Source organism: Bidens hawaiensis, unplaced genomic scaffold, assembly GCF_021521415.1.
Source record: "Bidens hawaiensis isolate Kalapana, Puna unplaced genomic scaffold, B.hawaiensis_p1.1 tig00008841_1, whole genome shotgun sequence".
Taxonomy (NCBI): domain Eukaryota; kingdom Viridiplantae; phylum Streptophyta; class Magnoliopsida; order Asterales; family Asteraceae; genus Bidens; species Bidens hawaiensis.
In genome coordinates, this window is record NW_027491637.1 from 41,988 (window position 1) to 68,173 (window position 26,186).

General features: G+C 35.6%; 1 protein-coding gene, 1 long non-coding RNA gene and 1 pseudogene across 2 annotated transcripts; all 3 read right to left on the bottom strand.

Annotated features, from left to right (window-relative positions):
- Window positions 1-2,725: 2,725 nt before the first annotated feature.
- LOC143530060 (uncharacterized) lies at window positions 2,726-7,722 on the bottom strand. The gene is made up of 4 exons (XR_013134785.1): window positions 7,633-7,722; window positions 7,166-7,250; window positions 6,251-6,301; window positions 2,726-3,163 (listed from the first exon to the last, which is right to left on the bottom strand). It is a non-coding gene; the product is annotated as an uncharacterized LOC143530060 (long non-coding RNA).
- Window positions 7,723-13,253: 5,531 nt separating this feature from the next.
- LOC143530112 (putative leucine-rich repeat receptor-like protein kinase At2g19210) lies at window positions 13,254-17,120 on the bottom strand (annotated as a pseudogene).
- A 3,942-nt stretch (window positions 17,121-21,062) lies between these two features.
- LOC143530090 (putative leucine-rich repeat receptor-like protein kinase At2g19210) lies at window positions 21,063-24,887 on the bottom strand. The gene is made up of 13 exons (XM_077025714.1): window positions 24,705-24,887; window positions 24,067-24,613; window positions 23,501-23,979; window positions 23,274-23,415; window positions 23,107-23,178; window positions 22,943-23,014; window positions 22,785-22,865; window positions 22,524-22,700; window positions 22,264-22,462; window positions 22,059-22,185; window positions 21,875-21,937; window positions 21,593-21,782; window positions 21,063-21,509 (listed from the first exon to the last, which is right to left on the bottom strand). Exons 1-13 carry the CDS (start codon window positions 24,793-24,795, stop codon window positions 21,107-21,109), a joined length of 2,643 nt encoding a protein of 880 aa, XP_076881829.1. The 5' UTR covers window positions 24,796-24,887; the 3' UTR covers window positions 21,063-21,106.
- Between the last annotated feature and the right edge of the window lie 1,299 nt (window positions 24,888-26,186).

Sequence of the window (26,186 nt, forward strand, 5' to 3'; positions counted from 1 at the left end):
CAACTATAGAAGGTCCTAAGTTGCTATGATATTCCAACTCTAGGATGTCATCTAGCATCCTATAATAGTCACTTTCATGTTCGTTATAGATAGCCCCTTTCACACACACACCACTATTTTTTGTGACCCGCCCATGGTAAGCTGTCCGTGTATGGAACTTGTAGCCATTTATCAAATAGCCTTTGTGTGATCTAACATAATTAAGAGGCCCATGTGCTGTATCTCTCAAGTGCGCACTTGTTTCCTTATTCCGAACCTACATTCATAAAAGCGTGTTAAAAAGTTTAAAATAAAACTGCATTAAAATTGTTATTGTGTTATTCTTACATAATCTTCAAGCCAATTAGCAAAATCCCTCTCTTTCTTTTTTTCAAGTGTTGCTTGGTCACAATTTGGAAACGAAACTCTCAATTCTTCATCAAATAACCACACATGATCGTGAAGCTCTTTACAATTAAGCAATATGTAAGTATGATCCTTGTGTTTATCATCATCCTTAAGAACTTTAGTCTTTCCACCCTTATCATATAATCTTCGGGAAGGATACTTGAATATACTTAATCGAACGTCGACACTCGATGAACAAGGAATGTTAGGGGAAAAATTGCGAGGCCCGCGGTTCAGCCCTGTCTTTATTGTCGGGTCAAGATACAAGGAGCAATAGTTTGCAAGTTCATCTACAAGATATGACTCTACAATGGATCCTTCAACCCTTGCTTTGTTTCTAATCGTTCTTTTCAATCGACCCAACTTCCTAAAAATTCGAAATGTGTTAGTAATTATATAACATTTAATATATTAAAATAATAAACATGGTAGTAAAACTATTACCTCTCATACGGATACATCCACCTGAACTGCACAGGACCACCAAGAATAGCTTCATCCGTCAAATGTATGACAAGGTGTTCCATCGAGTCAAAAAATCCAGGCAGAAAGATTTTTTCTAACTTGCACATCGTTACAACGATACTTTCTCCCAACTTTTGTAAATCTTCAATGTGTAAAACCTTTGAGCATATCACACGAAAGAATGTACAGAGCTCTACTATTGGTTCAAATATCTGTTTTGGAAGAATCCCTCTTAAAACAATAGGCATTAGCCGTTGCATGAAGACATGACTATCATGACTTTTAAAGGCATAAAAGGTACCTTTTTTAACGTTTACACATCCCCCTATATTGGAAGCGTATCCATCAGGAAATTTCAATTTTTTCAACCGTTTACATACATCATATACCTCTGGTTTCGTTAAGGTGTATGATGCTTTAGGTTTCATATATTTGTTATTGTTATTCATCCAAGTATGCAATGATGGTCGAATGCAATACTCCTCTAGATCCATCCTTGCCTTTATATTATCTTTTGTTTTGGAAGTATCCATTACTGTGTGAAAAAGATTCTCAAAAACTTTCTTCTCAATATGCATTACATCAAGGATGTGTCGGATTAGCAACATCGACCAATATTCAAGCTCCCAAAAAATGCTTTTCTTTACCCAATTATGGGTTTTCCCTAAACCAACATCTTTATTCTTTGGGTTATTTAGTTCACCTTCATAGACAATTGAAATGTCAAACACCTATTCGTATAAATCCCAACCAGTTAACTTTGGTGGAGGTCCTAATGATGGCGGTACCGATTTCTTAGCCCGAAATCCCTTTTTATCCTTACGAAATGGGTGTGATGGAGGTAGAAATCTTCTATGGCAGTCAAACCAACATGATTTACCTCTGGCATGTAACCGAAAGGCTTCCGTGTCTCCCATACAATGTGGGCAAGCTAAATTTCCATGCGTGCACCAACCTGATAACATTGCATAGGCAGGGAAATCACTGACCGTCCATAAAAGGATGACTTTCATCATAAAATTTCCTCTACGGTAAGCATCATAAACTTCAATTCCTTCCTCATAAAGTTGTTTCAACTCGTCTATCAATGGTCTTAAAAACACATCCACGTTTTGACTCGGACTCTTTCTTCCAGGAATAACTAAACTTAAATTAATAAATGAATCTTTCAAACTCAATTCCAAGGAGGCAAGTTATATATTGTAAGAAAAACAGGCCATAGTGAGTAAGGATTCAAGTTCGAGTTATTTGGATTAAAGCCGTCGGTGCATAACCCAATACGAACATTTCGAATCTCATTCGCAAAGTCGGGATTATTCAAGTCAAAATGCTTCCAAGCCTTATTGTCACTTGGATGCGCCATGCTTCCATCCTTAGTTTTGTAGTCATGGTGCCAAGTCATATCTTTAGCCGTTTTTGTAGACATATATAACCTTTTAAGTCTAGGACCAATAGGCATGTACGTCATTACCAAATTAGATACCTTATTTTTTGCACTCTTGTAACGAGATTCCCCACAATATTTACATCGTGTCAGTGTCTTGTCATGATTATAGAATAACATGCAATGATTTTTGCAAACATCGATTCGTTCTTTAGGAAGAATAAGCTTTTCAAGAATTTTTATTTGTATCATAAAAGCTTCCCGGGAGCTTATTATCTTCAGGCATCATTGCTTTAACCATGGAAATAATATGGTTGTAAGACGAAGTGGATACTTTGAACGTTGATTTCCAATTCAAAAACTTTGTGGCAGCTTCTAACTTTGAACAATTTGTGGTTTTCATTCCCTCCCATAGAGGTTCGTCAGCGGCTTCTAACATGTCATAGAATCTCATTGCTTCGGGATTCGGTATGTGTTCTGTCCCACTGTTTGAGTCTAGATTTGGGTTATGTGTAGAATTATAATCAGATGGTTGCATGCTATCCAACACCATGCGTCTATAACCATCATCATCATCAACTTCCATTGTAATAGAAGATTGTGCTACCTGGATAGAAGATTCGCCATGTGCATGCCATTTTGTATAGTTACTCAAGAATCCATTCTTAAGCAAGTGTTCATGAACAGTTGATCTACATAAGTAGAAGACATTTTGGCATTTAAAACATGGACATCTAATGTCATATACTGTCTTTCCATGCTTAGTTACCCTTTTATTAATTGCTTCTTCATTAGAATAGGCAAAGTCGAGAAACAACTTCACATTGTCACAATATTCCTTATTGATAAATCCATCACTGGTTGTTCTTTTATACATCCATTCTCGATTAGTATACCACGCCATATATAATAAAGTCAATGTAAGCCCTGAAGTTCAAAGTCATCCCAATCAATTAAAAAGCGTTCTAAGAATACATATTTAATAAGCATAAATACCCATTTGATGGGTTTCTAGAGGTGCACAAATCGGTTTAAAACTCAAAATCGGTTTGGGTTAAAACCAGTTCGGTTTGGTCAACAAAAGTCAAAACCGGTTTATTATGGTTTTGGTTCGAGTTGAAACAGGTTTATTGACTATGTATGATCGGTTTCGGTTCGGGTTTGATCGGTTCCGATTCGGATTTTGACCAGTTTTTGATCGGTTTTGGCCGGTTTCGGTCGGTTAATCGGGTTGGAACCGGTCTTGGTGAAGAAAATTACAAACCGGTTCCGAACCTACGGTTTCAACCGGTTCGTTTCAAACCGGTTTCTGCATAAACGGTTTCAAACTGGTTCGGTTTCGGTTCGAATTTCAGATCGGTTCGGTTAACCGGTTTATATGCCCACCTCTACGGGTTTCGTTATAAATAAAATCTAAGTTTGTTTTAATAAAGTGACTTATAAATGAAACCGTTAACCCATTTGATGAGTTTCCATATATTTCAGTCATTTTGTTTTAATAAAATGACTTATAAATGAAACTATTATTTTTTATAACTGTTAACCCATTAGATGTAATATAACCTGAAACAACTCACAATTTTTATGAGTTTCAAGCTGTGATCATCTATAAAACATCCTCCATGATATTGTTTAAATTTAGTTTTATCAATTCAGGTTGGTATTTAACTAGACTTTTACCCGAAGCGTTGCATCGGGCCAAAACTTTTTTTGTGTTTGATACATGCATAGTCGTGCGAACATCAATAGCTTCCGAACCAGAGGCCTAAGCTGCATACACATCAGAAATTGAAGACATGTGTCCTCTTTTTCGAGACGACTCAGGTCGATTAACATCATTTGATGAGCGAGACATTATTATTAATAAATTACTGCATTTATGATCGCCAAATTTAATCAGCCATACTGTAACATCCTAAAATTTATAATGTTAAATAAAGAAAGTTACGTTTAGTGATTTCGCGTTATTAATTAATGTCGAGTAAAGAACGGATCATGGACTTAGATTAATTAAGATGGGTTAAATGAGAATGGGCCTTAGGTCCATGGGCTTTAAGGGATATAAATATCCCCTAAACCAACCTAAAACCCTAAACCCTCATTTCATTTCCATCTTATTCTCTAACACACTCCAAAACACACACACACCACACACCGCCATATACGGCCGGCGGCCGAGGGAGAGAAACGAGCAAGATCCGAGAGAGAGTAAACGATTAGTTGTGATTAAACAAGTTAAACGAGATCCAAACGAGCACAAAAGGTATGTTCTTGACCTTTATAAGTTTATGTTTTATTGAACGTCCTTAAGCTTAAAGATCCAAGCTTTATAGTATATACGGGATATATATACGAACGAAACGGTTAGGGAACGTTAGTGGGTGATGTCGAACCATAACAAGGGTATTAAAATCGCCAAAATGCTTGATAAAAACCAAACCCGTAGCTGAACTGGGCAACTTCGCCTGCGAACTGGGTAACTTCGCCTTCAAAGCTTAACTTCGCCTTCAAAGCATAACTTCGCCTTCAAGGCTTAACTTCGCCTACGGCCAAGTTCGCCTAACTGGTAACTTCGCCTAAGGCCAAGTTCGCCTAATTGATAACTTCGCCTAAAGCTAAGTTCGCTTAAGGTTTAACTTCGCCTAAAGCTAAGTTCGCCTAAGGTTTAGCTTCGCCTAAAGCTAAGTTCGCCTAAGGTTTAACTTCGCCTAAAGTCAAGTTCGATTAGAAAATAAATTAAAAACCTAATGAAAAATGTGTTAAGACAGTTAATGGAAATAAAATTTTTCCAAGCTGACCTGGCAGCTCGACCCCAGCCAGGGGCTCTGCCCCTTGGACCCTGCTAGAGGCTGCCCGCCCCTAGACCCCGCTGCCAGGGGCGCTGCCCCCGGACCCCCGTTCGTTGTGGGTAGTAGTTAAGACTAGAAAGATGATATGAGTAGTGATAGTTAATTGATACGTATACTTGTTATACAGTCAGCCGTGCACAACTGAAGAAAAGGATTACGATTAACGGTGAACGTAACCGTGTTCAGGTGAGTTTCTAGCCCATTTATGTGTTATGTTTTCGGGGCTGTGTGCATACTCGATATGTTTGTTAATACGCTTATCCTAAGAGATAAGTGTATGCCTTATGTGAATAATGTGATATGTATGAATGATTGCTTGATGGTACGTGAACGATCTTCGGATATTGCACGTACTGTCAGGTTGTAACGCTAAGTATAAGGTAAGTATGATATGTATGCTTATGTGTATGAATGTGATAAAGTTAATAAAAGCAGGAAAGGATGGATGTACGGTAATGAGGAGGGAATCGAACCCTACTAATATTCGAGAACTAAGGAACCGAACCCTACTAATATTCAAGGAAAGAGGGAACCGAGCCCTAATAATACTCGAGGAAAGAGGGTACCGAGCCCTAATAATACTCGAGGAAGGAGGGTACCGAGCCCTAATAATACTCGAGGAAGGAGGGTACCGAGCCCTAATAATACTCGAGGAATGTAGGGCGTAATGCTCTTTATAACGTAAGATATGAAAGTAAGTTAATACAAAAGAAAGTATGAAAGTATGAAAGTATGAATGAAAGAATATAAGTTTATGTGTATTGCATAGTGTATGATTAACTAGAACTCACTCAGCGTAGTTGACTTTTAGTATGCACGCAGGTGAGTAGGATGAGGCAGCTCGCTTGAGGAGACACGTGGCACTGAATAAGAGGCTGGCATCGGAAGACTCAAGACGTTTAAGTTTAATGTTTCGTTTATTTTGAAAGACAAAATGATGTTTTAAGACAAGGCGTGTTTTATTATGAAATGTTTTATGAAAGCTTTTATATTCCGCGAATGTTTTAATTAACTCTGATATTTAGAACTGCGATTATGAGTAAATCCAACACGAAAGTAGGGCTACCGGTAACGGGGCCTTACACATACTTATATGCCTAGCAAATATTTGAAAACACAAAACCAAATATATTCTACATATACCATAAGACAACTACCGGCTTACCTTTAACTGCAGTTGCTGAAACTGTCAGCAAATATGAACCGAAGCGAAAGCCTACAAAAAACCAAGGACAAAATTCATGAATCAAAGCTGATTCAGTTTTACCCTGTTTGCAGTATGCAGTAACAATTGTCTTAAACGTGTCAAAATTAACTGTTACACTTGAAAGTCTTATAACCAAACATCAACCACCTAGCAATCAACTACACTTAACAATATGAATGAGCAACAGATTAGACCAAAATGTAACAAAATTGACCAAATATGACAAGAGTATGTATCAACATATATCTAATTACCTACAAAAGTGCAGGCATGAAGGATTGCATTATGACAGCCACAAAATTTAATGTCACTTACAAGAACTAAGCTACTGGCATGACACACATAAAGGGTCGGTGTATTAAACCTATCTGCAATACTAGGTAACTCACACGAAACAACAAACTAATTTTGTCTACAAGGCACCAAAAATTCGGGGTGCAAACTAGCCGAACCGGGCCCTCGAGCTTGGCTCGTTTAACTTATATGGAGCTCGAGCTCGGCTTGGGCTCGTTTATTAAACAAGCTTACTTTTAGGCTCGAGCTCAGGCTCGATTAAGCTAAGTTCAATCGAGATTTTTCACGAGCCGATCTCGAGTAGCTCGCTTGTTTATAGCCCTACCAAAAAGGCTTGTAGTTCCAAATCCTACAACCAAAAAGCAACTGCAACAAAAAATAAACAAAAAACCATCCTTCAGTTTAACTAAATCCTACCATTAAATAAATCCCTAACCATAAAAATGAAATCAAACCACTACATTCTTAAGAGAAATAGCCCTAACTACAAAAGAAAAATCAAATGCAAACAAGCCCTAACTACAGATAACACATCGAACATAAAGGGCAAAATTAATTAAAATGTTATAACATACGTACCTGAATCTAAAATTGATGATTAGAAAGCGAAACAGAGGATCTGAACAGCAAATTACACAAGAAAACATGCAACCAACCAATAATCCTACATTAAATTAAACATATATAAGAAATATGCATAATTCCATTCTGTGGCGCCAGCAATATCTTTTAGTATATATAGATAATTATAAGGATGAGCAAATAGTTCCCAACACCATACATTGCCATCCCGGCCGATTTAAATCGGTACTGATTCTGTTTTAGGATGCCATCCGTTTCGGCACTAGGTGGTACCGGTACCAATACCGGTTCGTGTTTTAGAATGCAATCCGTTTCTGCCCTGGGCGGTATAGGTACCGGTAATCCACGGGAATACCGAATCCATTACAGAATGCAGGTTATTGACTAAATGTAAAATTGCTAACACATAATTCATTATCTTTCCAAATAACATGATTGATCGATACTGACTGAAAAACACTAACCATATTTTGTTTAGTATTCAGTGGGGTTGTGTCCAAAATCTTGAACGACTAGAAGTTGTTGATTTGTAAGTTAGGAACAATCAGATGAACGCGTCACTCAGCTAATTCAGAATACGGGCGACGAGTCAACGTGATTAAGCAGGATCAGATGACTCACCGGTGTTAGGAGGGCTATAGTAAGATCGATTTGAGGTTTAGGGTCAGGTGAGGCTTGAAATTTTCAAATTTTAGGTGTGTTTATTGATTCAGATAACGGGAAGAAAAGGATTGCTATATTCTATCGTTTTTATTATTATTATTATTATTATTATTATTATTATTATTATTATATATATAGATTATTAGCAAAAAGTCGGTGCAAGTCTTCTTCAGAATATCTTATTTTAGTATTTAACCAACTCAATTGAATTTGTATGCAAGTGACGCATGTGGTGGCTGGTGTGATGGTTGTGGTTGTAAATCGCAAGGTTTTTTCGACTGCCTTCTGCTGTGCATGTTCGAGTCTTGGTTATTCAGGTTTTTATGATATATTTTTTATTTGTTTCTTTTAAATGGGTCCAGCTGTATATACTAGGTCGTTCACAATAAACATTTTTTGCATATTGCAATTAATTTTCTCTTATCACCCCTTTTTAATATGTAAGTTTTTTAAAAAAATTCATGTGATGTAACAAACGTAACCGATTAAATGCGAGTCGAGCACCGCCACAACGCCTACGTTTTACCGATTAAATAAACGTTGTTTTAAATATGTTGCCACTGTAACGCCCGAGTTTTACCGACCATATAAATGTCGTTTTAAACATGTCACTTTTTTTTATCAAAAACTATACAAGTTTTTTATTATTTTAGTTCTGGTATCGAATTGGTCCACTTGGCAACACCAAATTAGCCATTTAATATTTTTTTTCTTTTTATGTTTATTTTTTTATTTAAGACATTTTGTGTTTGATGATTTAGTGTCTACAACGTCTGTACCGGCCCGTTCTCGGCCGCAGTGAACGGTTTTTTCATTAATGTCAATATTGACCGAATTCACGTCGTTCACGACCGCAACTAGGGTGTGACATTCGTCAATTTCGGGTCACTTTTGTTATGTAAACCCGAACCGTTTGTAACCCGAACATTTCAAATATATAAAATATTGGATCTTGTCATTTAAAATATATAAAATATATAAAATAGTGGTTTTTTTATATTATGCATTGTTTGACCATTTAAACATACCCATTTTTATGCAAACCATAAAAGAATCTTTATACCCAACCCTTCACTCCATCCCTATATATACACACCCATCTTCTTCATTTTACTCTTGCTACATCTCCAAAAACTCTCTCAAAACTCCATAGATTCCAGGTTGTTATTTCTTATGTATTCTTGAAGTTTTGACTTTTCAAGTCAAACTAACTATAGTCTTTCATTCTAACTTGTTCATCCAGCATTACTAACTCTTGAATATGGTGGTACAACATATATATAATACACACCCCTTGTTTCCTTTATTTGTTACTTCACCGACTTTGGTTGGTTAAGTTTCGAATGTCATAAGGCAAGGCTTCATGGAGGACTTCGTGTTCTTGATATATATTTACACACACCTAACTTATTATACATATTACTTATGACTAACTTCTAACCCTTTAGTTTGTTCATCTTATTTATAAGTTCCATGGTGTGGGTTTGTATAAGACTAACCTCGGTTTAACCGAAACTAGTCCAAACCGGAAACCGAACTTTTGTTTACTAGTTTTGTTAAAATAGTTGTTTAAACATGTTTATTGCTAGATTTGAGTTTCAAAAATCATTTTTACAAGTTCTTTGATATTAAGCATATGGAATCCATCTATGAACTCGTTGGGAGATGGAAACCGAACTAAACCGAAACTTTTGCTTAAAAGACTTGTAGTTAACTTTTTTTGTTGTAAAATTTAAGTTTTCTTCATTTATAAACCAATATACAAGTTCTATGATATTTGGGCATGTAGAAACCATCTATGAACTATTTGTGAGATGGAGACCGAACCAAACCGAACTATACCGACTTTTACTCGCTTAAGACACACAAGTGTGTTTTTAGCTATCAAGACTTGTATATTTCTTTAAAAAATAGTTTACAAACTGATTTTAATTATTTTCTTAAGTACTTGGAATAGTTGGATCCAACTTGATCTCATAACATAGTTTGGACCGACAAAACCGAACACTCGCTTAACGTGCGTTGTTAGTTCTAAACAATAGATCTACATACTTGGTTAAGTGTTAGTATGTTTTAATGAGTTATCTCATAACAATTAATATTTTGGAAAGTTGACTTTGGGTTTGACCATTTGTCAAGACCCGAACCGACAACCCGAACACTCGTTAAAAACCCGTTTTAGTATCTTTAGCATAATGGAACTTGCATTTTAGCATTTTCCCCACCTTATTACTTAACATTGATTAAGTAAATATTAAGGTTAGATACTTTAACCCGGTTTTGAGCAAACTTACATTTTTTAAAAGGGTTATTATTATAAATTCTTAAATAGTTACATTTTAAACCTTGAACTTTAATTGATTAGTTTTTGCAAGAATTATTTTATTTAAAGATCTTCAAGACAACCTTTCTAAATCCAAGACTTTCTTTTATTTAGGCTTCATACGTTAAACTCGTCGTTCCGGCAAATCTTCAAATAATCAATCTTTCAAGTTTATTACTTGAACGTGAGTAACTTCATACCCCGTTTTCTATCTTTTATTTTGGGGGTGACATTTCAACTTATCTAAACTAAATGTTTTATACTTGGGTCTTAAACCACAAACGTTGTTGTATACCTTACTTGAATAATTGCTCGATTTGGAGTTCTATGCTTATTTGACTATGTGTTTATCGCTTTTGAATGGTGGAACTATAAATCCTAGACCATTTGGCAACCCCTCATGGCAAGGTGTCGTTAACGTAATGCAATTAACGATAACTATAAAATCCTAAACTATTTGGCAACCCCTTATAGTTGGGTGTCGCTAACTTGTTAGCGATAACTATTTATCCAAGTTTATAGCTATTATTTATGGTTTTGTATACTAGTTTTGTGGCTTTTCATACTATATATCTATTGTTCAAACTTATGAATTGCTCACCAACCTTTGTGTTGATAAACTTTATTTTATGAAATGTTACAGGTTTGCATCTAGGTTGATTATGGAGTTCGGTGAAGAAAACGTCACAAATACCGTTAGGATATTAGCAAAAATGAACAATATTTGATTCGCTATATTTTGTTATATTTTGTTGTATTTGAGTTATGAATATTTGGTTATGTGACATTTTCGATGTTGTGAAATGAAATGAGTTTGTTAAATATTGTCGCTTTAAATAGTGTCATGCGCTTATGAGCAATCGTTGCACCCCGGCATGTTCCGCCGCCTTTGGTCGGGGTGTGACATAGGGGGTATTTTTTTTCTTTAATATAAGTTTGTTATATTTGGATGTTGAAAATGTAATTTTTTTTCTGACTACACCAGCAGGCCGTCGCAACACCGGGGTTCTTCGTTTAGTTGGGGTTGCTTTAATCCCGTAGAAATAAAAAAGACCTGGTGGGTCTCGGGGACTTTTGACTGATTACCTTAACTCAATTGGGTGTAATATATATATATATATATCAAATCAACATACTATTAAATAAAATGATCCAATTACAATAGAGAGTTGGGTAAACGGCCGATCTTGCTTTTGTCGCTAATTTTGCGACCAATTAATTCGGTGTAAACATTTGCAACCATTTTTGCGACCAAATAAACTTCGATTTGGTTATTCTTTACAACCGCGACCATATTTACAACTGAAACATTTCGGTCGCAACATTTGTGACCGTTTAATGATCGAAAATGTTTGGTCGCTAATTTTGCGGCCGATCTTGTTCAGATAACTGATTTTGCGACCAAAACAATTTGGTCGAAAAACTTTGCAACCATTTTTGCGACCGAACATATTTATATTTTTTTAAAAAAAATTAGCAACCATATTTGCAACCGAAACAACTTCGGTCGCTACAACTGCGACCGATTAACGACCGAAATGTTCGGTCTTTAATTTTACGACCGATTAGGTCGCTGATTTTGCGACCGATTTTGTTTTGGTCGGTAAATTTGCAACCGCTGTCGATTTGGTCGCTAATACGGTCGCTAATTTTGCGACCATTTTGGTTGGTCGCAAATTTCGGTCGCTTTTGCCCCTTTGTGTAGTAGTGTACGTGAAGGGTCCATATGCAAAAAATAAACTTTTTGAACTAAATTCGCATTATTTGCCAAACCACAAGGACGAAAATGAGACTTTACTCTTTGGTGAATGATGAAGATGAAAGATGAATTGAAAATGGATTTGTAGCATGAGATGTATATGTAGTTGATGATTAATTATTAAATATAAAACAAATATATATATTTTTTAAATTACCGTTGCACAACGGTCACAAAGGGCTCTCCATGCTCCGTGATGTGCGTGATGGTGGTCAGGCCTATCACGTCACGCGTGATCAAGGGATGGGGGAGGGTGTTCAATTATTCTATTCTCAATTATTTTTTCTACGTAAGATATCATTCTTCTTTCTTCCTTAATCATGCCCCATAGCCTTAGGCGACTCCTCAAGCTTCTTCCAATAATTGAATTCACCGGCCCAAGTTCATTTCGATAACCCAATTAAATCTGATTTTGTTGGGTCAAATAAATTATAATCCAATTGATTTCTTTTTGTTGTTGCCACCCTACCCGCACCCGCATCACCAACAATTCTAGCATTTTTGTTGTATTTGGCCATTGGTAAGTTTAATCATAAATATTATTTATTATCAATCATAAATATAACAGATTCATAATAATATAATATATAAATATCAACTGAAGATTTACTCGTCTGTTATTAGCATCTAATCGTCTCAAATAAAATGCTTATAAAGTTAACCGATTACCAAGCGGGTCAATAGAAGAATTACTTCTAGAATTTGATAACAACACTCTAGAAGAGCTAGAACAAAATACATCTATACGATCTAGATGATATAGAATTGGAGCAGTCCTAAACAATTAGCCCATGTGGAGAGTGAGGATATTCATAAGAAGGATATGTAAAAGCTAATGAATAGCTTTGACAAGTTCAAAACCGAGTGCCATAGCTGTCAAAAGTCATGACAATTTGCATCAGATGGTGTAGCGCATCTAAGGTTGCTAGGGGCACACTTTGGCCCTTTGGTTGCTCGTCCAAGTGATAGGCGTGCGCAACTTCAGGAGATATGAAGGGGTGGCTATATAGAATCCTTTTTATAAGGTAAGTCTTCTACAAATTCTTTGGCAATATCCTTGCATGCTTACACCTGACACTTTTGGCCCGCTCATTAAGTAATGGGTCTAGCCATTCTGGGGGTTTTCGTTTACTTATGTGTTCATATGGGTCTACTCAAGTTATTCAATGGGTCAAAATGGCCACTCTTATATAACTAGCTAACTTTAAATGGGTCTAAATGGACACTCTATGTTTGATTATGCTTATGCTTTCAAGGCTGTCATAACCGAGCATTCTAATGAGGAAAACTGAAAGCATATGCTGGAACACAAACCATGAAACGCATATATTTTAAGGGGTGCAAAATGTAAAAGGTTAGTTACAGATATTACACAAAACATACCAAGAAGCACAACAGAAAGTAGAAGCACAACATAAAGTATAGCATTACACAAATGTCAAATTAAAGTTCATTTGAATTTACTATAATGGTGTTGGATCATATGCACTCTCTAGATTAAGTGACATGAGTCCAGTTAACTTCTTTGGTTTGGTCTCCTGACGAGCTCTTTCTGTGACTAAACAATCATTTAACTCCATCACCACTTCCTTCATTGTTGGTCTCCTGCTCGGTGTGTGTGCAACGCAGGCCATTGCCAGCTCTACCGCCTTCCATGCCGAATTGACGTCAAAATCCCCCAATAGCCTTGGATCAACAATGCTATTTATGTCCCCCTCTGCTAGCTTTAAATTGACCAATCGACTTATGTGTATGTTTTCATTATCATGTTTGGTAATTGCTGGTTGGCCTGTTATTATCACTAGAAGCACAACCCCAAAGCTATAAACATCACTTTTCTCGGTCAGCCTGGTTGACGTGTAATACCTGCAATCCGGAGTTCTTACTACCAAAAAGTCCATGGATAGCATAAGTGTTACATAGTATATGTCAAGATTAAGAAAACTCACTCAGGGTCAAGGTAACCAGGAGTGCCGGCAACTGCTGTTGAAATATGTGTGCCGCCTTCTGTAGGAAAGGCCTTGGACAACCCAAAGTCTGCTAGTTTTGCCTGAAATGTTTCATTCAGTAAAATGTTGGTACCCTTGATATCTCTATGGACTATTGGTGGCTTGCAACCATGATGCAGGTACTATAGGCCTAAAATCGAGTCCCATTTAGTTAGAAATATTCATGATTAAAGATAAAAGTAGGTAGATTGGGTATGATTTTCTCACGAACCATGTGCTGCATCGCATACTATTTGCAGCCTTTTTTCCCAGTTCAAGAAACTTGAAGATGTATCTGCTCAAGTAATTTAAAACATTAACTTGTTTGAGGGAAAAAAGATGTTTTAACAAAAGGCATAAAGTCACAATGATAAAATACCAAATATGCGGCTTTCTAAGTTCCCATTAGCCATGTATTCATAAATGATCCCCTTGTGGCTTTCATCATTGCAGTATCCAATAAGTGAAATTAAGTTTTTATGATGAATACCTAGGAGAAGATAGGCCTGCACATGTGATAAATCTTTTTAGTTTTCCATGTAATGTTCATGGCACACATGTTCTTGTTTCTAATTTTGATCTTATGCATGTTTTAAGTTAAAGTTTACCTCCGCCTGAAATTCCTTGTCCCCTTGGAGAGATGATCCAGAAAGCATCTTGATAGCAACTTGTGTATCACCTATGAACCCATGGTAAACTGTTCCAAATCCTCCTTTCCCAAGAACAACACTAAAGTTGTTTGTCATGCTTTGTACCTCGGAGTATGTGTACTGTTGTTTTCTTATGTCCGGCCCGATGCCTGTTTTTGTGCGTATGGGTTTGGATTAAAGATTATTTGATAAGGCAATCTAATTAAATAGAAGGGGTTCTCATACCGTGCTCTTTATGTTTTTTAATTATCCATACAGCAGAGAGTGCAATCAAAATCACAACGAGTGATGCAACGGAGGCTATAACCGGGACAATGATTTTGTTATCCTTACTGTCTTTACAAGTATTCCCGTCACATGAACTTGCCGGGCCATCTGTACTCACGCCATCAAAACTGATATTGGAGGGTAAATGTCACATACTAAAGCAATGTGTATTAAATTCAATCAGCATATTAACAGATGTTAGCCAAACCTTAATGACAACGATCCCTTGTTTGCCTTTGCTTGGAGCTCTGCTGGAATCGGCCCAATGAAATTGTTTCCTTTTAGATTGCTATAACCAATAGTAAGTAAGATTAGTTGTTACCACCAAACTAGACTTGAGATTCTAGTTCAAACGATATAAACTTACAGGACCGTTAGGAATCTAAGTCTGAAGAGAAAGTTGGGCACAATTCCTGTCAAATTATTATTTGACAAATCCCTGCAATAGGGATGCAGAGAATAAGAATATGGTAATTAGACTCACCATTTGTATATATACAAGTGTTCGCTTACAAAGTATGTATCATTGTGAGATTAGCTATTCCAGGATCTATGTCTCCATTCAGTCCATTGCTAGACAAGTTCCTGATTTTCAGATCAAGTGTTAATAAATTCTTGGACGCAGAACAAAATTTTAACTTCAAGGCAGGGTGGGGGTTCTTGAAGTTTTTTACTTACAACGACACAATCCTAGGAGATTCAGTATCATTGTTGCTGCATCCAATGCCTTCCCAAACAAATTCTTGTGGAGTACATGGATCACCTTGCCAGTTTTTTGTATTTATTTTGTAAGTTGACTTAATGCTCCACAATACAGAAACTATATCCATCACAATACAAAAGACTTAAATTAAAAATAGTTATGTTAAAAGAACAGATTCACATATTGAATCAAAGAACATATTCTACACTTACCATCTTGATCATATGTTTGCTTTTGTGGGAGCTGCTTTAATGTATAAAGCTCGATGGCATTGATGATTGGAGGAAGGGTTGAATTTTTGGTTTTGTTAATTGTGAGAATATAGGTGGGTGCTACGGTCTCCGGTTCTGTGCTTGCAGTGGTGATGGTTGAGTGATTAAATGGAGAGAAAGGTCCAATCCAATGGTTCCCGTTCAGGTAAATGGTGAATTCTCTTAACTGGTTTCTTTTCAGTATTTGAATATCAGCAAAGTGTATGTAAATGAAAAATTGATCAGTGGGATTAACAGGACTCCAGCTCATGCTAATTGAATCATTTGGGTATTCTGGAGTGATGGCAGTACTCATGACCTCTTCTGGCGGGTCATTGAATGAGAGCGATGTATAAACTTTGTCTAAAGTATATAACCTAGTACTATCAGGCCAGCTAACCGGAAGCCATAGTCGATCATATTTGTCAGCCTCATATCTAAGTTAAGAGTCAATACCAATGAAGTTACTAATTTTGTGTTCTTTAAGATGATCTATTAATTAATTTTCCATATACTAAACAGATTGTAAAATGTTTACCTGACTGTTGTAAACGCATCACCAAAATTCACACGTGAAAACGCATGTAATGATCCAAAATCAGCACTTTCTTTATACATGTTATCTGCCAGAAGCCGTAGCTCTATGGCCGATATAAAAGGTATTCCATGACCTGTATTTATAAGACAAACATGTAGATAATCGGATGACAAAACATGTATAATCTCCCTGTTTATTGGTTTAGATGACGAATTGATTTTAATGGTTTGCCAGTAATCAGGTCCAAGATAGACGTCAAATTCTGGAAGTTGATCCTTGAAGTCATAGTTTCCATACATAAACTGCACCCTTATTAGATACCTGCGACCCTTTCCTTGAGTTGGTTTTAGCGTGTAGCAGTTTCTAGTGTTTTTAGGAAAACTTCTGAGGGTGGTAAGCTGTGTATCAACGTCGTATGAATTGTATATGGCCAATATATTATGGATTTCACCACTGTCTATGAAGTCAGCATCTGATACATAGTTTATGTTTGTTACATTATCGGTGTAGGTTGAGCCTTCGACAATCCCACAATCTATGCTTATGAAGCCTGCAACAAAAGAGAAAAGAGAGGCTAATTAGTGAGGAGGTCAATTAGATAGAGATACTTAGTGGTTGTACATTTATATCTAGAGAAATATAGTCTAGTACCTGATTGAGCATCTTGGGCATGAACCAAGGTAAGAACTAAACCAACAAGAATCAACATTGGAAGAAAACATTCGAAGAGCTTCATTTCTCTGAGAAACACTTAGTTTGAAGTCTCTAGTTAGATATGGGATCCCTCATCTTATACATGTTTAAAAGATTCCTCGTTTATTTATTTATTTGTGTATCATTATTATATTTATTATATGCATTTATTCTTGCTGTATTGTGTGTGTTGATTAATCTATACCTTAAGGTTAGTATTAATTTGAACTGGAGACTTGGTATGGTATTGAAAGTGGCGACTTCTGCGAGGCTGGTTTTACATATTTAGTCAAATATTTTATAGCATTTAATATATCATGACTCATGATCATGCATGTGTACTCGGTTTAATTTGTTGATGCCTTGATATTGTCTGCGTTGTTATTACAATGTGTGTGCGTGTGTTCCCGAAAAGCGAATAGCAACATGTAACGTTCTAGGCATTGGCGAACCTACACACAAAGGATGGGACAACTCTTTTTCATAAAAAGAATATTAGCCTAATTTATACCTAAAAATCCCCTTCTATCTTCTACTACCTTCTATAAAAGTTTTATTTAGCACCCTGATCACCCCATATAAAGTCCCATGTGTGGGAGGAAAGTTTTGAAGAGAAATGTAATCAAACATTCCCTCGGTTCCTTTTTTTAACCCTGCAAGAGACTTGGCAGTTTCTTAGTGGACATCCTCATTGACTTTGTAGCATATATACATGCATGATTCCTACCATAAACAATGTGTATATTTTAGATTTGAAAAACCATAAATATAATATGTGTTTGATTAGCTTAATCTAAGGAATTCTGGTTAGCGCTGTGCTGGATTGGACCATAATTAATCAAGATTATCCATCATAGTTTAAGATTCTTAGTTATGGTTAACCTCTCATTTTGTAATTTGTAATGGTTGGAAAACTCCTGGAATACTTCATCCCGATTACTTGTCATTGTTAAATTGGTCCAAGTAAACGTGGTATACTTGTCATTAATGTATATTGTTTTAGGAAACCTGATCCTTCGTCGTTTCCAATCAGTTCACTTAACTCTTGCAGCCAATATTTTCAGAATTGGACCTAACACCGAACCGGCCGTCTTACTTGGTCAAAGATCAGACTGGATTTAAGACCCGGACGAAGTCATATATAATTCATTCCAAAAACAACCAAATATGACAAACTTTGAATACTATTAAATTAAAAGTTTAATAAAACTATGTTCTCAATTTATATTTAAAAAACAAAAGAAATGTATTTGGTTTTATGAAAAAACAACGCACTTTGTAAGAAAAAAAAAACAAGAAGTAATTAAAGCACTAATTAAAAAGGATATTAAACATATATATACGTAGGAAAAGGACATAAATACCATTTTAGAAGAGTTTGTAAAGGCTTTAGTTTTCACAATGGAGTTATCAAGTTTCTTATAAGTTACAAAAAGTTTCATTTATATATTTTGCCCAACACCGGTCCAACCACTAACTTGATTTACCGGTTCAACCGCTTAATTGCTCTGAACAACTCAATAAAAAACGGTTATATACATTGAGCCGGACCAGCCTCATGCCTGGTCTCCGGTTGAACTTTAAGGTGTATGTGAGGATGGTGAATTTATGAAAGGGGGAGAGGGACGAACTTAATGTTGGTGATTAACCCATATTCTTTCTAATTAGCTCTCTATTTGTATCCATCAAATAATCAAGATATCTATAGGATTTAAATCCATGATTGATAATTAATAAATAAATAATCATAAGGGCAATATTTAATATATTAATAATAATAACCATCGTAGATTAAGATTATTGCTTAAGTACTTATGAAAGGGGGAGAGGGACGAACTTAATGTTGGTGATTAACCCATATTCTTTCTAATTAGCTCTCTATTTGTATCCATCAAATAATTACGATATCTATAGGATTTAAATCCATGATTGATAATTAACAAATAAATAATCATAAGGGCAATATTTAAGATATTAATAATAATATCCATCGTAGATTAAGATTATTGCTTAAGTACTTATAGTAGATTAAGATTATTAATTAAGTATATTTAACCAATTAATCCTTCAGTCATCTATAAATTGTTGGAATTTTCTTAGAATGTTTCATGCAGCTTACTTGTCATTGTCAAATTTGTCCAGTAAACGTGGTACACTCCCCTCATTTCGTAGTACTATTCCTCTCAGATCTTGACAATAATCAATGGTGGAGTCACTTTATGAATTTGCCCGATACCATCATAAATTAATATTATTAATTAAGTATCTGTCATAGATTAAGATTATTAATTATCCATCAAAGATTAAGATTATTAATTAAGTATAGTAGTAATCTATAAGTTGATGGTATTTTCCTAGAATATTTCATACATCTTACCTGTCGTTGTCAAATTTGTCCAAGTAAACTTGGTATGCTCCCTTCATTTTGTAGTATTATTCCACTCTGGTCTCGATAACAACCATTGATGGAGCCACCTTATGGGTTTGCCCGACACTATCATAGATTAAGATTATTAATTAAGTATCCATCATATAAGATTATTAATTATCCATCTTAGATTAATATTATTAATTAAGTATAGTAGTAATCTATAAATTGCTGGAATTTTTCCGAGATATTTCATATAGCTTACTTGTCATTATCAAATTTGTCCAAGTAAGCGTGATATGCTCCCTTCATTTTGTAGTAATATTCCATTCCGGTCTTGATGACAGTCATTGGTGGAGCCACCTTAGGAGTTCGCCCGACACTAATATTTTTCGTGTTTTCTGTAGTGTGTGTAACATGATATTTTCGAGCAAACCCATTATTTTTTTGGTGATTGTATATTGCACATAAAAATTTTGTGAACCCACTAAGTAAATAAAGTTTTAGTGAATAAAATATTCTAGTAAATAATTTTTTGTAAAATAATATTTAATACAAATAGAGAAATTATAAACAAAATTGAAACCTAGTGAGTCCAATTTGATTTTTAACTAGTATTGGCATCAATATAGGGTTACAATAAATAGACATAAATAGGTTGGTGGGCTTGATACTAAACTCTAGCTAATCTTGTAGGTTCCAATACTTCTACATAGTCAGAGCGGTAGAGAATCGAACGCTAAGACTGTAAAACAAGAAACATAATAGAAAGAACAATGATAATATATTAATAATAACTAGTCCCGGTCTAGGTTCTTAATATATAAGTCCAAAATTCAGTCAAAATATATGTGAGCTGCTTAATTGTTTGAAGAAATAATTCATATTCTTCAAAGTAGCTTGATCCTGAAGTGTTGCACATCAACGACATTCCCCGGTTTTGGTTCATTGTACATGTTAGTATAAACACAACCGATGGGAATGAAACAGAAAAAAAAACATATAAAAGTAATTGACACTCGTTGAACATGGTCCTTCACGATGTGTCAAACCAAGGTCCGGTGACCAAGGTCAAGCGACGTTCTTCGGTGTCGAACCAAAGGCCGGTGACCACGGTCAATTTAAAGAGGAGGTCATCGGTTCAAATCCAACATGTGACAATATATGAAATATGGAGATCCAATTTGGGTCATGGTTTCTCGCACATGATGGGTTAAACGGCCCATTTAAATTTATCTACAAACCCCATACAGGTAACATTTAGTCGTTAAAAAACAATTATTGACGATCTTTGTGGTTATTGACTTCTCAATTAGATTCAATAATTGAGATCGAGAGTAAATTAAAACTAAAGCCAAAAAAACCCCATTGAGCGAATAAAAATAATAAAGAGAAAGTTACTTCTAGTTTATGGATTGTGTGTGTAATTGGTCTTCTAGTTCGATAGCAATGGAATGATGGTTTAGATTTGGGACATTGTGGTTTCAGGTTTGAAACCTGACTCAAGTGGTTTTTCTACTGTGGTTTGATGGTGTTCTTGGATGAGCAAGAAGGGTAAGACCCGTTTCCACAACGTGACGGTGCCTAAAAGGTTAGAAAGCATATGTTGGAAACACATATTTTTAGGGATGCAAATGTAAAAGATTAGTAACATTTATTACACAAAGCATACCAAGAAGCACAACATAAAGTATAGCATTACACAAATGTCAAATTAAAGTTTATTTTGAATTTACTATATTGGTGTTGGATCATATGCATTCTCCAGATTAAGTGACATGAGTCCAGTTAACTTCTTTGGTTTGGTCTCCTGACGAGCTCTTTCTGTGACTAAACAATCATTTAACTCCATCACCACTTCCTTCATTGTTGGTCTCCTGCTCGGTGTGTGTGCAACGCAGGCCATTGCCAGCTCTACCGCCTTCCATGCTGAATTGACGTCAAAATCCCCCAATAGCCTTGGATCAACAATGCTATTTATGTCGCCCTCTGCTAGCTTTAAATTGACCAATCGACTTATGTGTATGTTGTCGTTATCATATTTGGTTATTGCTGGTTGGCCTGTTATTATCACTAGAAGCACAACCCCAAAGCTATAAACATCACTTTTCTCGGTCAGCCTGGTTGACGTGTAATACCTGCAATCCAGAGTTCTTACTACCAAAAAGTCCATGGATAGCATAAGTGTTACATAGTATATGTCAAGATTAAGAAAACTCACTCAGGGTCAAGGTAACCAGGAGTGCCGGCAACTGCTGTTGAAATATGTGTGCCGCCTTCTGTAGGAAAGGCCTTGGACAACCCAAAGTCTGCTAGTTTTGCCTGAAATGTTTCATTCAGTAAAATGTTGGTACCCTTGATATCTCTATGGACTATTGGTGGCTTGCAACCATGATGCAGGTACTCTAGGCCTACAAACAGAATCCTATTTGGTTAGAAATCTTCTTCATGATCATTAAAGCAAACAAATACAAGATAGATTTGGGATAATTTGCTTACGAACCATGTGCTGCATCGCACACTATTTGCAACCTTTCTTCCCAATTCAAAAAACTAGAAGATGCATCTGCTCAAGTAATATAGAAAATTAGTACTAAATCTTACATATTTGCAAACCTTAATTCACTTACAGCACTTGAGGAAATAAAGATGTCAAAACAAAAAGATAAAGTCACAATGAAAAATACCGAATATGTGACTATCTAAGTTCCCATTAGCCATGTATTCATAAATGATCCCCTTGTGGCTTTCATCATTGCAGTATCCAATAAGTGAAATTAAGTTTTTATGATGAATACCAAGGAGAAGATAGGCCTGTAAGTATTTACCATGTATTCATTAATGTTCTTGTTTCTAATTATCATCTTATGCATGTGTTAAATTAATGTTTACCTCAGCCTGAAATTCCTTGTCTCCTTGGAGAGATGATCCAGAAAGCATCTTGACAGCAACTTGTGTATCACCTATGAACCCATGGTAAACTGTTCCAAATCCTCCTTTCCCAAGAACAAGACTAAAGTTGTTTGTCATGCTTTGTACCTCAGAGTATGTGTACTGTTGTTTTCTTATGTCCGGCCCGATGCCTGTTTTTGTGTGTACGGATTTGGATTAAAGATTATTTGACAAAACTATCTATTTAAACAGAAAGGGTTCTCATACCGTGTTCTTTCTGTTTTTTAATTATCCATATAGCAGAGAGTGCAATCAAAATCACAATAAGTGATGCAACGGATGCTATTACCGGGACAATGATTTTGTTATCCTTGCTGTCTTTACAAGTATTCCCGTCACATGAACTTGCAGGATCACCTGTACTCTCACCATCAAAACTGATATTGGGGGAGTCAATGTCAAATTCTAAAGCAATAGATTGTATTATATTCATTCATCAAGTTCAAAAATGAGAGCCAAACCTTAATGATAATGTTCCCTTGCTTGCCTTTGCTTGGAGCTCTGCTGGAATCGGCCCGACGAAATTGTTACCTTTTAGATTGCTATAATGAGTAGTAAATTAGTTTTTACCACTTAACTAGGCTTGTGATGCTAGCTAGTTTAAGGGATATAAACTTACAGGACTGTTAGGAATTTAAGGCTGGAGAGAAAATTAGTCACAGTTCCTGTCAAATTATTATTCGACAAATCCCTGGAATTTGAATAATAAGACTATGTTAATTGGAATGATCACCTTTTGTATATATTACAGTTATGTTTATTTCCATAGACGTGTTCACTTACAAGGTATGTATCATTGTGAGATTAGCTATTCCAGGATCTATGCCTCCATTCAATCCGCTAGTAGACAAGTTCCTGATTTTCGAATTAATTAAGCGTTAATAAACTTTTGCATGTGGGACGGAAATTTTTACTTGGAGGATGGGGTGGGGGGTACGGAAATTACTTACAACGACACGATCCTAGGAGATTCAGTATCATTGTTGCTGCATCCAATGCCTTCCCAGACAAATTCCTGTGGAGTACATGGATCTCCTTGCCAGTTTTTTGTATTTATTTTGTAAGCTGACTTAATGCTCAACAATGCAGCAACTAGTATCCATTACAAAGAAAAAAGAAATTGGTTACAATAAAAACCTACTTTGTTATAAAATCAAAGAAAAGATTCTACACTTACCATCTTGATCATTTGTTTGATTTTGGGGGAGCTGCTTTAACGTATAAAGCTCGAGAGCATTGATGATCGGAGGAAGGGTTGAGTTTTTAGTTTTATTTATTGTTAGTGTATACTTGGGTGCTATGAACTCCGGTTCTGTGCTATAAATAGTGGTGGTTGAGTGATTTAGTGGAAAGAAAGGTCCATAAGAGAGATTCCCATTTAGGAAAATGTTGAATTCTCTTTTCTGGTTTCTTTTCAGTATTTCAATTTCAGCAAAGTGCATGTACATGAAAAACTTATCGGTGGTATGATCAGGAGTCCAATTAATGTTAAACGATTCCTGCGGGTATTTTGGAGTGATGGCATCACTCATGACCTCTGATGGTGGGTCAATAGTTGTGAAAAGTGCCGTAGAAACTTTATCAAAAGTGTACAAGTAAGTGCTGTTAGCCCAACTAATTGGACCCCACAGTCGATCATACTTGTCAGCCTCATACCTATGCCAAGAATCAACAAAAACAATGTTAGTATTTTTGTGGTTCTAAAGATAATAAAATTTTTATCCAAGAAGTGAAAATATTTACCTGATTGTTCCAAATGCAGAGCCAAAATTCACACGCGCAAAAAGATATAATGATCCAAAAGCAGTTTCTTTATACATGTTACTTGCCAGAAGCCGTAATTCTATGGCTGATACAAAAGGCGTTCCACGGCCAGTATTTATAAAACAAACATGTATATAATCTGATGACAAAACATGTACAATCTCCATGTTTATTGGTTTTGATGATGAATTAAATTTAACAGTATCCCAGTAATCAGGTCCAAGATAGACATCGAATTCTGGGAGTTGCTCCTTGAAGTCATAATTCCCATACATAAACCTTGCTCTTATTAAATACCTGTTACCTTTTCCTTGGGTTGGTTTTAATGTGTAGCAGTTTCTGGTGTTCTGTGGAAAACTTCTGAGGGTGGTAAGCTGTGTATCAACGTCAAATGAATTGTATATGGCCAATATATTATGGATTTCACCACTGTCTATGAAGTCAGCATCTGATACATAGTTTATGTTTGTTACGTTATCGGTGTAGGTTGAGCCTTCGACGATCCCACAATCTATGCTTATGAAGCCTGCAAAAACAGGAAGTAGATGTTAGTTATTGAGGATTATACAGAGAATTAGTGATTATATATTCATATTTAGAGAAATATTGTTTAGTACCAGATTGATCATCTTGGGCATTAACCAAAACTGTTGTAAGCACTAAACCATAAAGAATTAACATTGGAAGAAAACCTTGGAACAACTTCATTTCTTTGAGAAATGCTTATTTTCAGGTTGCTAGGTTCATCTTATACATGCTTAAAAGATTTCTACTTCATTTATTTAGTATTCTTTATTGTTTATATTTGTTCTTGCTGTATTGTGTTTGTTGAATAATATTATATTATTATACCTCGTATGCAACTAACATTTGAGCTGGAGACTTGTTGTAGTGTCTGTTGAATACCTTATATTGTTATTCCTACATTTTTTATTTTTTATTTTAATGGTAATTAACATCCATCTACTACAAAGCGATTACAATAAAGTGACAGGCAAACGGGCAACAAGCTGCGCCGCAATCCCCTTTTGAATAGCAAAGCCAATCCTACTAAAAACGAAGCTTTGGGACCTAGGAGCTGAAGAGGTTCCGTGTACGACACGCCGAACCCTACTCAAAAAATTCATAGCCTCTGGGGCCAGAAAACCAAATGTATTAAAAGCAAATGAGAGAAATATATGTTTATGGAAAATTTAAAAGTCAACTTTATGGAAAATCTTATTCATTAAGGACGACCAAGTTTAGACTATATATTATCAGATATCATTTGTACTTTCAGTTATTGGGAGAGCAAGTTAAAGTGAAATATGTTAGCGGGAATTGCAATGGGGTGACATCCTCACGAAATCCATGCCACGACTAAAGATTATCGAGATGATATATCTTCCTGGTATTGCAAGATTATGGTGGGTGATTGTTAAACTAATCTTACGTAAGTAGAGGAACAATTAATAAACGATCAAGTTTAGATTATTATAATATATCATTAGTACTTTCAATATTGGCTAAAGTTTTTATACAAATATAGACAAATAGCCATCTCGCTAAGTTTGTTAAGACATATATGTTTTAACTTGAAATGATTATAAGAAAGTATAACTCAATCAAACAGTGCCCGGCCCTTATGCTTAGTTACCAACCCAAGCAGTAGTTTGGGGCCACCACTATTTTAGGGACTCAAAAACTAAGTATTCATCTCTTTTAAGTTCAATCCTTGCCTATATTGATAGGGATAGTACATGTATATACATATTTCATGATGTTTTCCATAATTCATCATGGATGGGTTCTTTTACATATTTATTTATAGTTTTGAACTTTTGATGGTAGAGGAATTGATTTATCAACATTCCACAAGTGATCATTTATCAACATTCCACAAGTGATCATTTAGAATGCTAACAAATTTCATGTTTGTTTAATAAAACATAGGACCATATTTTGTGGATTTTATTATTCTTCCTAAATGCAAATTTCTTTTTAAGTCTTGTCGATTGTCTGTGGGACTTGAACCAAGACCTCCCCTCTCAAACCCAGGTTGTTGTCCAAAAATTGATCCACCTTTCAACTTGTAAGATTTTTAGCAAAATTATTAATTA

What these genes read in the sequence shown, in the direction of transcription:
- LOC143530090 (XM_077025714.1), bottom strand. Translation starts at nt 24,795, where the DNA reads ATGAAGTTGTTCCAAGGTTTTCTTCCAATGTTAATTCTTTATGGTTTA. An exon ending in TGCCCAAGATGATCAATCTG is followed by an intron (nt 24,614 to 24,704) that starts GTACTAAACAAT and finishes CTGTTTTTGCAG; the next exon opens with GCTTCATAAGCATAGATTGT. An exon ending in CTTAGATAGTCACATATTCG is followed by an intron (nt 21,938 to 22,058) that starts GTATTTTTCATT and finishes TTACTTGAGCAG; the next exon opens with ATGCATCTTCTAGTTTTTTG.